At 33.3% G+C, this 13,826-nt stretch overlaps 1 protein-coding gene across 2 annotated transcripts in view; it reads right to left on the bottom strand.

Moving 5' to 3' along the window:
• Positions 1-13,826, bottom strand: part of mcm2 (minichromosome maintenance complex component 2) — a 97,448-nt gene that overhangs the window by 3,718 nt on the left and 79,904 nt on the right. For both annotated transcript variants that reach the window (XM_055010487.1, XM_055010486.1), the window contains 13 exons: positions 12,946-13,076; positions 12,728-12,866; positions 12,546-12,643; positions 11,234-11,355; positions 10,551-10,758; positions 10,121-10,255; positions 8,521-8,712; positions 7,316-7,409; positions 7,147-7,225; positions 5,283-5,454; positions 5,075-5,201; positions 3,572-3,684; positions 1,414-1,578 (listed from right to left, as the gene is read on the bottom strand). In XM_055010487.1, coding sequence (XP_054866462.1) covers positions 1,414-1,578; positions 3,572-3,684; positions 5,075-5,201; positions 5,283-5,454; positions 7,147-7,225; positions 7,316-7,409; positions 8,521-8,712; positions 10,121-10,255; positions 10,551-10,758; positions 11,234-11,355; positions 12,546-12,643; positions 12,728-12,866; positions 12,946-13,076 — 1,775 coding nt within the window. The remainder of the gene's footprint in view (positions 1-1,413; positions 1,579-3,571; positions 3,685-5,074; positions 5,202-5,282; positions 5,455-7,146; positions 7,226-7,315; positions 7,410-8,520; positions 8,713-10,120; positions 10,256-10,550; positions 10,759-11,233; positions 11,356-12,545; positions 12,644-12,727; positions 12,867-12,945; positions 13,077-13,826) is intronic.

Genomic DNA, 13,826 nt, shown 5'->3' with positions numbered 1-13,826 from the left:
ATATTAGTCTTTTATCCTTCATTTATTTACCACTTCTACTTTTTCTTATTTTAGCATCGTTTTTATATGTTTATCTGGACAGTAACATTTATTTTTGCTTCATAATTTCATGATTTTAAAATGTTTTATTTGATGTAATATTATTCTTTTTATAGGCTTGCCTTTATGTGATTTTATCGTCTAATTTATTTATTTTTAATATTATTTAATTTATTTATTCTCCTTTTCCCTTCAATTCTTTACTTATTTTATTTAGTTTGTTTTATCAGCTGATTTTTTTCTTTAAATTATTATTTCTGGTGCAGCTGCAGATCAAAATCTAATTTAAATCACTTTGTCCATTTTTACAGACCTGCTTCAGTGTGACATCTGTTTCTGTTTTTATCGTCTGTTCTTGTTTCACAAATTTCGACGTGACAAAATAACGACTAAAAACAGGTCAACGGCAATTTAGTTTTGTTTTTTAAAATCTCGGAAAATATTTGACACATCAAGCTAAAATTTCATATTCAGATATCTTTGTAAATATTTGTATTTTATGTCATAAAAAATTCAGGCAAATTGGAGAAGGTCAAGCCGGAATAGTTGTAAAGAATTATGAAGTGAAATAACAAATATTTAGCTTTAAAACCCCCCAAAAAGGCTAAAATGACATGTAGAAGCCAGAGAGCACTTAAATAAAAAGCTCCTTCATAAAGCAGAAATTCTCCATTTTGTTTTCTGGACTTATGTACAGTTTTTCATCAGTTAAAGCACAAATAATCTCATATTTTGTACATTTTTACAGCCTCAAGTCGCAGGTTTTAACCCTGCTGTTGTCCTCATTTACGGCACCAAAGTATATCGTTCCCTTGTCTGAAAAAAATCAAAAAATTCATCAAAAAATTCATCAAACTTATAAAAATTTGCAAAATCTTCAGGAAGGAAATTCCTTAAAAGTTTCCCTTAAAAGTTTTATTTAAAAAAAAAAAAATCCCCAAATTTGGCAAGAAATAAAAATTAAAAAAAGAAAAAAATTAATAAAAATGTTTTCAAAAAAATGAATAAAAATCCCCCCCCCACCCAAAAAAAAAAAAAATCTTCAAAATATCTAAATTGATTCCATATACATCAGTAAAAGTTCCAATATCTTCGTTAAGAACATTCGGGGGGAAAAAAAAAAAAATCAACCAAAATCCAGCGAAATTCGTTTTTGTTTTTTTGTTTTTTTTAACATTTCTTTTTTTCCCACCAAAAAATTTTCAAAAATTTCCCAAAAATGTTGAAAATGTGCAAGTTTTCACTGTGAACATTTTTTTTTCCACTTTTTCAAACTTTAAAAAGGGTCAATTTGATCCGCAGGACGACACGAGGGTCCATGTAATCATAAAACTGGTAAAACGTGTCGGGAGGCTCAGGTCGGTGGCTTCTTACCCGCTCCTTGGCGTAAATGATGTACTTCCTGAGCAGCTCCTGAGGAATCGGCGGCACGTCGGACGAGTTGGGCAGAAGCACCTCCTCCAGCGCCACGCCCGTCTCCTGGTTGCCGGGGTGATGTTTGATGTGGGAACCAACCACGAAGCGAGCCAACATCTCGTCCTGGAAGAACGCCACCAATCAGAGAACAACAAGTCAGACTCAACTTCTGCAAACATCAGGGATTTTAACATCTTACAGCAGGTACATAGTACATTAAATTATCGTTTTATACTGAAATGAAAGGCAGGAAGCTTTATTTAACTGAGATTATGGTGAAACTTCTTCATGTTTTCTTCCTGCTAGTGCAGCCAAGCAGAAGTTTAAATGACATTAGAAGCTCTTTACTTGGTCTGAAATGACAACATGAAACCACACTTTGGAAAACTGTTTTATCTCTTTAAAATGTGAAGTTCTGCATCAAAAAGAACCAAAATCCTTCAGTGTTTGAGCTCCAGACACAAAACTTAACCTGCCACATCTTGTTTTTCTTTATTTTTTAATCTTTTAATTCAGATCACTCATAGTGTTTATGTCTAAGGAGTCGCTGTCTTATGATTTTACAGCATCTTTGGTTTGACTGCTGTTGATTTGAATGTGTTTTAATTAATTATTAGTGCAATTTTTGGAATGTAGTTTAAGAAACTAGATTTTTTTATTGTCTTTTATTTAAATTTCATGTTTTAACTTTTTTTAATTAAAAATAATAAATTAATTAATTATAATTTATTGTAATTTATTTTAATTTGTCCTTTTTTCAAATTTAATTTCACTTCATTTTATTTTAATTTAATTTTTTAATTTATAAAATTTTAAAGTGATTCAAAATATTTGCATCCAGGTCGAAAGTCTGAACTTTTATTTTCTTTCAAATCTGAATCAGAACTTTTCTTTTAATATTTATGTTTAAGCAGAATTTGTTTCTTTAAATTTCATTTTACTTCATTTAATTTTTATTAAAACGAATTTTTGAATTCATACACTGGCTCTGTGTTTAGTTTTTTTTAATTCTTCAAACAAATCTGAACCAGAACTGAGCAACGTCAGTTTTAATGCCACAAACGGTTGATTTGGAGTCTTTTTATTTCTTCTACTCCACCAGTTACATCATGTTTTCACACTAGTGTCATGGATTTAGCTGCAAAAGTCAAGTAACTTCAAGGTAACTGGAGAAAAAGGCAGCATCAAAGGTGTTAATATCACTGATCTACAGCTAATAGAGGCATAAAATGAACAAAAAAAGGACAAATCATCATTAATTGAAACTATTTGTTTAAAAATGAATCATCATTGAATATTTCATGATTGTGACGGTAGAAATCATCACAGAATTCTAGAAAGTCAGTGAAAAACAGCAGAATAGTAAGATAACCTGCAATATCTGGTGTAAAATCTTATTTTTCTTTATTTTACTGTCTTTATATTCAGATTAGTTGTAGTGTTTATGTCTAATGAGTCACTATTTTAGAATTTTACAGCATCTTTGGTTCGACTCCTGTTGATTTAAATATGTTTCAGAAATAAATCTGACTTCACTATATCCTGAAAATGGAGCCAGGAGGAGGTACAGATACGTAGGTTCCACTTTTTTTGAACAATAATGTCAAAAAACACTACTAAACTGTTACTAGCAGTTGATTTCAAGTCCTTTTTTTCCTAATATTCGATCAGTTGCATCATTTTTTTACTGCAAAAGTTGAGAAGCTTGAAGGCAATCAAAGCAAAAAGGCATCATAAAAGGTGCTAACACTGCTAATCTGATAAAATGCCACAAAAAGTTGCAGAAATGGCACAAAAAGTTCCAAAAATTTCACTAAAAGATGCAAAAAATGTCACTAAAAGTTACAAAAATGTCACTAAAATTTACAAAAACGCTACTAGAAGATACAAAAATGTCACTAAAAGAAGCAACTATGCCACAAAATGATGGAAAAAGTAAGAGGTATAACATTATCAGAAAATGACACTTAAATCATCACTGATTGAAATTATTTGTGTAAAAATGAATCATCAGCGAATGTTTCATGATTGTGACGGTAAAAATCATCACAGAATGCTAGAAAGTCAGTGAAAAGCAGCAGAATAATAAGATAATCTTATTGTTTTTTGTGTTTACCTGAACAGGGTCGACTGTGTCTCTGACGACACACAACACGTCAAAACGCGACACGATGGGTTCAGTCAGATCCACGTTCTCAGCGAAGGTCAGTGAAGGATCATAGCGGCCGCCTGCAAGGAAACAAAGGAGGAAAAGCTCTGAAAATGAAGGAAAAGAAAGTATTTTCTCCATCTGTGGCAATAATAGAACTAAATAATAGAACTAAAACTCATTTTTCACTGTTTTAAGAAGAATTTCACCTTTAAAAACTGAGCTATTAGTGCAAAAAGTGGTTCAAGTTGGAACGATCATCCAAAAACAACTTTACCAGAAAAATCCCTCAGAATCTGACATTATTGCTGCATAATCAGTCTGATGTACATTATATCAACACTAATATGATGAGGTTAGAGGCAAGAAAACAAGAAATGACGTGAAATATTGCAACTTTGGGTCAAAAATAGAAGATTTGTACTTAAAGTTTACCGATCTACAAATAAAACGCACTTCTTGTTTTAAAAACAACTGCAGGCACGTTTACCTGATAGTTTTCTTTAGAAAGCTATAAAAAGTAGTAAAATAACCAACTTAAAACTATTTGACTGAACAATTAAAAAGGAAAAATCATTCAGTCTGATGTATATTACTATAAATGCAATTCACTTCAATACTTTTAGTTTTTATTTACCCTTTTCTATAAATGCTTTTCTGGACAGTTATATAGATTTTTCCTTCATTAATTTAGGATTTTAACATTTCTGTATTTGAACTGATTTAATATTATTATTCTTTTAATTTCTTGTGCATTTTTTTAAAATAGGCTTGCTTTTATGTGATTTTATCTTCTAATTTATTTATTTTTTTATATGTAATTATTTAATTTATTCATATTATTCTTTTACCATAATTTATTTACTATTATTAATGTTTTTTTAGCCTCGTCTTTAAATGTTTATCTGGACAGTTATATTTATTTTTACTTCATTAATTTATGATTTAACATTTGGTTTTTTGAACTGATTTAATATTATTCTTTTTTTAATTTGCTTGTGCAGTTTTTTAATAGGTTTGATTTTATCATTATAATTTTTTTTTGAACATAACTTATTTAACTACTTAATTTTTTTTCGCCTTTGGAGTACATAACTGTTTGTATTTATATTTTAAATCTGTATTTTCCTTTTTAAAATCATTTTTTAAAACCCATTTTTACAGCCTTGGTTTTATGTGCCATTTATTTTTATTGTCTATTTTAATTATTTTTTAAAACATAACTTATTTAATGCATTCATATTATTATTTTATCCTTCATTTATTTACTATTACTAATATTTTTTTTCTTTTTAGCCTCATCTTTATATGTTTATCTAGACAGTTATACAGATTTTTGCTTCATAAATTTATGATTTTAACGTTTGTTATTGCAGCTGATAGTTTTTGGAGTCTTGTGTTGTTCTTTTTAAAATAAATCCAGTGTTTTTCCGGATTTTTTCCAGTCCTACCTTGTACTCTGACACCTACCGATGGGGTTGGAGGCGGCAATGACGGTGCAGCGGGCCTGCAGCGAGGTGACGATGCCAGCTTTGGAGATGGAGATGCTCTGCTGCTCCATGGCCTCATGGATGCTCGTCCTGTCGGCGTCGTTCATCTGCAGGGATAAAAATCGCCGTTAGACTCGTGCTTCGAACTAAAGCTCTGAAGCTACAACACCTGGAACTTCTGCTGTCACCTTGTCGAACTCGTCGATCAGACAGACGCCGCGGTCGGCGAGGACCAGAGCTCCGGCCTCCAGCGTCCACTCTCGGCTCACCGGGTGTCTCTGGACGTAGGCGGTCAGACCGACGGCCGAGGCTCCCTGACCGGTAGTGAAGATGGCGCGACTCGCCACCTTCTCCACGTACCTGCACAGGAAACACACCGTTATTCTGCATTTCTACACACATTTTGAAGTATTCCTGATCCTACGACGCCTCAAAGACCTCTTAGATTAAACTGACGGTTTTAAACTGACTCTAGAAAGAGTCAAATGTTCCAAAGGTGAAAATATCCAGTTATTTTTGAAAATTTGTTGGAAACAAAAAACAAATGGCCAGTGTCTGAAATGAAAATTTTAATTAAATTAAAATTAATTATTTAAACAATTAAAATATTAAAATACATCAAAAAACTAAAAATTTACTAAATTAAATGAAAATAAATCAAGACAAATTAAACGAGATAATAATAATAATTAAGTTCAATAAGTTGTGTTATTTGTAATTAAAAAATTAAAATAAGCTAAAACAAATTTTATTAAAATGACACTGAAAAAAAATTCTAATTTCTTAAATTAAATTCCAAAAATTAAAATTGGATCCAAAAATTGTTTAAATGAGGAAAAACATCTGCCACATAATTCCTTTTAACATTTCAGGTAAGGACTCAGGTGTTTAAATTCTCAGCAGGTCGTTAATTTGTTTAAAAAAATAGTTCTTTATAAAACTGATATTTCAAATATGCTAAAGCCACGATCTGTTTTCAAGAAAAAATCTCCAGTTTTTAACAGCTTTTGGCTCTTAATGGCCCCAATGTTTCATATTTATTATTTTAGAAATTAATTTTAGCAGTTGCTTTTTTTTTAAGCTCTAACATTATTTTCTCACAGTTCTGGCAAATATATAAATAAATAAAATAAATACTAAAGCAAACACTGAACCTTCAGTCCCCATTAAAACATCTAAACCACAGAAGAAGAAGAAGAATTATTATTAACAGCCTCAAGTAAGAAATTTAACCTTTCCTCATTTAAACAATTTTTGGACCCAATTTAATTTTTTTGGAACATAATTTAAGAAACTAGAATGTTTTTAAAGGTATTTTAATTAAATTTGTTTCAGCTTATTTTTTTAATTACAAATAACACAACTTATTTAATTTTAATATTTTGGGGGTTTTTTTTCAATTCAATTTCACTTAATTTATTTTTTTATTTAATAATCTTGTTATTTTAACACATTTATGTTCAACTTTCAGACTGTCCTCAAATTAATCATTGGTGATGTGCAGCTCTGTCAGGAAAATAACCAAATATAAGCTTAAAAAAAATATCGAAAAATTTACTGTTTACACCCCCCAGATTCTGCAAAAACTAATAAATTCTCCATTTCTCGATGCAACTGACGAGCCATGAATGATTTAGCTGAGACTACCAGTCAATTTATGAAAATTCAGAGTTTTCAGCTGAACTGCAGGCAGTGTTTACACAGAGCAGAGAGGAGACGAGTATGGAAGTTAATTAAAAATATAAAAAGTTAAATATCTATAGTGTGTGGAGCCACGAGACTTTTAGAACATCTGTGAACATGTGGAAAAATGTTGTACTTGTTGATTCCAGTGGCATTTTGATTTTTGCAACCAAATAATCAAAGAAATTCTACTTTCGTTTTTTTCCCCCTGATTTCTGTCATTTTAACTGCATCAAACTGCACATGAAACAATTCTTTCTCCTTCTTCATCTGTTTCCATAGAGGTGCAGGACTTTATAATGAACCCACAGTGAAGAAAAATGTGTGAGGAAGCTGCTGAAGTATACAGTATTGTGAGTGGACACGTACTTGAGGAACTGGGACTTTGCTGTTCCTGGGTCTCCACACAGCAGCACGTTAATGTCTCCACGGACTTTATGTTTCCCGCCTGGAGGAGGAAGAACGACGGAGTTGAAACCCTCAGAGCAAAGAGGAAACCAAACTTTGCTCCTTCAGGACCACAGCTCAGAGTTTGTACCTGGATTTTTGGGTTCTCCTCCGAACAGCGACAAAGCCAGAGCTCTCTTTATGTCGTCGTGACCGTAGATGGACGGAGCCATGCTGGCAAAGACCTGAACACAACGCAGAAAAACAGACAGAAAATCAGCTTCTGCAGGTTACAGAGACAAACAGCTCCTTCTGCTGGACGTTTGGACAAACTACCAGCAAATTAGAGTCTAGTAATCTGATTAATAGTGCAAGTATTGTTGTGTTGCTCACAAATCACATTTATCCAAAGAAAACACTTTAAAAGGTTAATTGTACAAATATCCTTAATTTCTGGAAAAGGTAGCGATGCATCACAGTTATAATTTCTCCACTTTTTCTAAAAAAAAAAAAAATAGGAAATTTTTATGACAAATGATTTTAATGATACAGAAAAGTGGCTAATTATGAAACTGAACCACATAATGAACAAAACCAATAAAAACACAATTAATAAAATAAATAAAAACACAGAACCTTCTATATTATTCATCATTTATTGATTTTCTTTATGATTCATACATTATTTTTTCTACATTATGAGTATTATTACTTCTACATTAAAACATCTAAACCACAGAAGAATTATCATTAAATTTTCGTTTTTCTCAAGGAAACAAATTTTTTTCACAATTGTAATTTTTTGAATATAGTTTAAGAAACTAGAATTTTTAATGTTATTTTCATTTAATTAACTTAAATGTATTTTTATTGAATTTAAATTAATACAACTTATGCAATATAATTATTTTATTCATTTTAATTAGTTTTTTGTATTTAATTTCACTTTATGTAATTTTAATTTTATTTTTTAATTAATTTTAATTTCATACACTGGCCATTTGTTTCTTTTTCTAAAAATAAAACTTAAAAAAAAAAAAAATTCAAAGAGGGGAATTCAAACCACTTGCACCCAGGTTGAAAGTCTGAACTTTTATTTTCTTTCAAATCAGAACGGTGTACTGAACAAAAAGACATCACACCATTTAGGCAAAAAACTAAATCTTTTCTGACTCAGATTTCTAACACTTTTCTGAGGAACGAAGGACTTTTGAGCTCAGAAGATGAGATTTGATGAAGAATATTTGTGTGTTTTTTGTCCACAGTTTAAATTTCTCTCTTATTTGACTACTTGAGGTCAAATAAACCTCAGAACCCGACTCTGTTTCGTTCTTTTTGTGATTTTCAGCTCCTCACCCGTTCTCCGATGCGTTCATCCTTCGACAGCGCCACGATGGCCTTCACGTCTTCGTCCGTCAGCTCGGCGACGGCGACGCCTTGGTCTCTGCGCGTGATGTGATTGGCCAGGATGACGGTGGCGAAGACGGGGAAGCCGTTGGCCATGTTCAGGGAGCCGTCGTAGTTGTTGTGGTAGATTCCAGTCAGCTCCTGGGAGGAAGGAGAAAACAATATCCAAGGTTAGGAATGAAAAACTAAACATCTGGGGATGAAAAAAACTTAAAGGCAGAAAAACTGATGCTACTTGGACGCATTCAAATCTAAACAGGTTATAATTTCACCACATTTTCTGAAAATAAAAGGAAATTTTATGACAAATAATCAGAATAATGCACTAAAGTGGCAAGTAAATGAAATAAATGCAACTAAAACAAACACTGAACCTTCAATCGACATTAAAATATCAAAGCCACAGAAGAAGAATTATCATTCATAGCCAGAAATTAGAAATTTAATTAATGGAATACATTTCTATTTATTAATTATTATTTTATTAGTTTCAATTGATTTTATTTTCATTTCATTTAATCGCTGTTTTATTTTAATTTTATGTATTTTAATTGTTTTGAATGTATTTTTAATTTCATTAAAATTTCATACACTGGTCATTTTAATTTTCTAACGACAAATTTTTAAAAATAACTGGAAATTAACATTTGGACCCAATTTTAATTTCTGGAACATAGATTTATTATTTGATTTTATTTGTTTTACATTTGTTTTTTACATTTATTTAGGAGCCGCTGGTGTTTTCTGTCTTTTCTTGAATTTTCTAAACTGCTTTGTTCATATCTTCTTACAAAATGTGAATATTTACATTTATCTTAGAGGAAATGTGGTTAAATTTTCTTTTAAAAAGCATCTTAAACTTTAAGAATCTCTCATTTACCGTGTCGATTGATTTGACTTTACAGTCATTGTGCAGTACGAAGACAACGAGATGGAGTTTCAAAAGCAGTAAAGTGCAACATTTACAGTATAAACAGTCCTGCATTTATATTTCATAGCTATATTTTCATCTTAAATCACTTCTATCAGCTTATTTTTTTATGTGATGTAAGTGATTTTTGTCATCTAACAGATTTTTTTTAATAGTTTTTATTTTATTTATTCATTTTACTCTCTTTTAACCTTTATTTTCTTATATATTTATTTCCTATCACTACTCCCGTTATAACTATTTTTAGCCTTGTTTTTATGGTTTTAATCTCTATTTTCTTTTATTCAGCTTTTATTATTTTAAAAATCTTGCGCCATGTTTAATTCTATTTTTCCTCCTGTTTAGACCGACTTTCTGGAGTTTAATGGTGTTTTCCTTTCTGTTCTGTCTGTAAAGCACTTTATAAACTGTTTTTTCAAAGGTGACATATAAATAAAGTTATTTAGATATTTTTAAATGTCCTCTCTGTCATGTTTTTAGCATTCCATTCTTTTTGCAGAAGCTCTGGGCCTCATGTTGATATTTATCTTAGTGTCTTCATGAAGGCACATATTTTAAAATCTAAAACTGGAATTGAAACATCTCTAGTTTGTTTTTTTCATTTTTAAACAGACTCACGATCTCGTCTCCAGGTTTGCAGCTGTCCACCAGGTCGGCCAGCAGAATGGCATCTTTGGATCTGGGCAGACGGCCGGCAGCGACTTTCCCAGGACTCTCCTGGATGGTGATTCTCTGGTAGTTCTGGTAAACCGTCTGCAGGAGGAGAAAAAAAAACTCATTTTAATGCCTTTAAATAATACAGAAAGAAAACATCCATACACTGCAGAGACTGCAGGAACATATTTACATTTCGTGTTGTAGGTTTGACATTAAAAGGTGGAAACTGAACGTTTTGAACATAAATCTGCACCAAGAAAGAACCAGATCAGAATCAGATCAGTGGCAGCAACGATAAAAGACAAAAGACTTTCAGGACATAAAGTGTTTACCTCCTCCATGTTGTTGAAGGAGGAGGAGGAGGAGGAGAAGAAGGAGAAGAAGTGTTTACCTCCTCCATGTTGATCTCGAAGGGCCCCTGGGACTGACACTCTGGGCAGGAGCCCGGCTTCACCTCCTGGTTCTGGGACTGGAAGAACGGACCGAGGACGAAGCTACACTTGTTACAGTTGTACTTGACCATCCCCAGCTGAGGAAGGACTCCTGTACAGCTGCTCACCACTCCACTGGTCCGGATCAGCTGGTTCAGGTGGAGCTGCCTGCACAACACCAACGAAGAAGAAGAATTAGGAGGAGAAGAAGGATTAGAAGAAGAAGGAGGTAGATGGACAGAAGGAGGAGGAGAAGCAGAACAAGAAGAAGATGAAGGACAAAGAGGAAGGACAAAGAAGCAGGAGGAGAAGAAAAACATGTAGTAGAAGAAGAAGGCAAAGAAGAAGAAGTTGAAGGATGACAAAAAAGGACGACGATGAAGAACAAAGGACAACGAAGGAGAAGATGAAGGACAATGACAAAAAAGGATGAAGACGAAGAAGACAGGCGACAAAGAACGATGAAGAATAAGGATGATGAAGGACGGTGATGATTAAGAAGAAGAAGCAGCAGAAGAATTTTTTTAAAAAAGAATAAAAAAATTGTAAAAAGAAAAATTACACAAATTTAAGGGACAAACTATAAGAACTAAAACAAACTGTCAGATTGCCACTTTTGGACGCTCCAGTCTTCCAGGTTTACCTGAGCGATCGGATCTCCTCGACCAGCGGCAAGTTGCAGATGCGGACGTGGATCTCATGGGCGATGCGCTCGTATTTCGGGTACATGGCGAGGACAACTTCTTTAGCCGCTTCATCAAAAACCTGAAGAAGAAACAGAAACGTTGGTTAGAACTCATCCAGGTTTGTTTCAGTTTTATTCTGAAGCTGCAGCTCAGGGGCACAAATCTGAACTTTAACACAAGATATTACTTAAATCCTCTGAACTCCAGGCAGCTTTTGGACACTTTTTGTATCTTTGTTCTCACTATATAACAATAAACCTCTAAAAAAGGTAGAGCTGGTAAAATAAAAATGATTAGAGCTACTAAAAATAAAAAAAAATAATGAAGAAACAATAAATAAGATGAAGTTAACCCTCCTGACACATTTTTCCTCACTATGGACTCATGTAAAGTCTTGCACCTCCATGGAAACAGAACAACCACGGCCTAAAAATAGAAAAACTTGGGATCAACTTTTACATTTTTTCCAAATGTCCACAGGTATTACAAATACTGGAGGAAAATGGAGGCTCTACATACTGTAGATAGTTAATTATTTATATTTTTTATTAGTTTCCCATCTGCTCTATCTAAACACTGCCTGCAGTTCAGCTGAATACTCCCTGAATTTTTGTCACGACTGTCTGTCACAGCAAAATCAGAAATGTCTTTCCAGATGCATCAAGGAACACAGAATTTTTTGTTTTTTATAGAATCTGGTTGGTGTAAACTGTTAGGTTTGATTAATTTTTAAGCATCATTCAGTTGAGAATTCTCTGAATTTTTGTCACATGACTGGTGGTCACTGCTAGCTAGCTTTAAAGTTGCACCAAACAATACAATTTTTTTGTTTGTTTTTTTTTTTTTTACAGAATCTGGTTAGAGTAAACTGTTAATTTTAAGCATTTTTTAAACAACACATGCAGAATTAAGGAGATTTGGATTAAATGTCACAATTATATGCATACATTTGGAGAATATTCCCAATTAGACAGCATGTGACAAATACATAGCTCAAAAAGTGATAAAAAAAAAAGTTCATATTTTGACAAATTTTTCAGTTTTTACAGTTTCTCACTCAGATAAATGGTGTAATTTTGGCATTTTTTTAAAGAAATATAACACGTCTCTCCAACCTCCCAGCAGGTTTTGGGGTTCAGAGGGTTAAAATCCACATTAGTTGATATAATTTCTGACAATTCAACACACAATCTTAAAATTTAAGACCTTTATTGATAAAAATAAGAGTAAAACCTAGCAGGATGGTTTCAGAAACTAACGCAGACTCACCTTCAACATCTCAGTCGGAGCTTCTGGGAGGAAATAAGCCAGAACGTGTTCTCTGGCTGCCAGGTCTTCGTAGTTCACCACCAGACTCTCCTTGTTCTCTGGAAACAGATTGAATCATTCAAACACCAGCAGAAAGCTCATCAGCTTCTACGTGTTTAAACGCCTCATAAAAGCAGCTCTACCTTTGCACATGTCGCTGATCTTCTCCTTGAACACGTTGTGGCCGTTTTCATCCACGTGCGTCCGCAGAAAGTTCTTGAAGCGGTTGTAGATCTCGAGGCGAGGAGCCGCCATGGACACCCACTCCATGACGCTGTGGCCCTGCAGACGGCTAAACGTTAGAGGAGCGTTCCAACACGCAGCTCCAGAGCAGCAGAGTGGCTTTAACTTCATCACAAACCTTCATGTCCTCCAGGTTCTCGATGCTCTCGATCATTTCCTCCTCGTCTCCGTCGGCGACTCCCTCCGCCGCTCGCTCGGCCAATCGCCTTCGACGAGCAGCCGGACGCTCGTCGTCTTCGTCTTCGCTGTCTGGAAATCAGCAAAACAACAACAAACGTAATCAACCAGTCTCCTGTTGTCGTTCCATCTCCCTGAATTTAATGTCTGTTATCAATTTGACAAATTAGCAGCAGATTAATGACTGTACAAATATTAAAAAACAACGAATCATCAAGACGCAAAAATTGCACCATTTATTCAAGCAAGAAACCATGAAAACTGAAATAACTGTCAGATCTTCAAGTTTGAACTACATATCTGTGACATATTTCTCAGTCACAAATCCAAGCTTAAACCACATTTCATTAAAATAATTTTATTCTACATATGTTTAAAAGTTTGCCAAAAATAGACCTTTCAGTCTGATCAGATTCTGTAAAAAAAATAAAAATAAAGAATTTTGAACTGCTCAATGAAATTAAAATGCCAGAATTGATGCAGCTGCAAATGACAGTTACGTAAAAAAAATTTCAAAATCTGGGACTATTCGGCTGAACTGCAGGCTGTGTTTACATAGATAGGCGACAGGTACAGACAGAAACACAAAATGATCCAGACAATGTGCAAAATGACTAAAAAGACACTCAGAATGTCCAAATAAGACACACAACGTGAAAATAGAAAAGCAAAATTATCCACAAAAAAGGTGCAAACTGACTTAAAAAAAACACTCAGAATGTCCAAACAAGGCACAAAACATCCAAAAAGAATCATAAAATAACCAAAGACACACTCTAAATTACTAAAACAAGACAAAATGTTCAAAAAGAAACACATTAT

Source organism: Amphiprion ocellaris, chromosome 5 (assembly GCF_022539595.1).
Source record: "Amphiprion ocellaris isolate individual 3 ecotype Okinawa chromosome 5, ASM2253959v1, whole genome shotgun sequence".
In the NCBI taxonomy this organism is placed as follows: domain Eukaryota; kingdom Metazoa; phylum Chordata; class Actinopteri; family Pomacentridae; genus Amphiprion; species Amphiprion ocellaris.
Note: the sequence above shows the minus strand (reverse complement) of the source record. Positions and strands in the feature narration are given on the sequence as shown.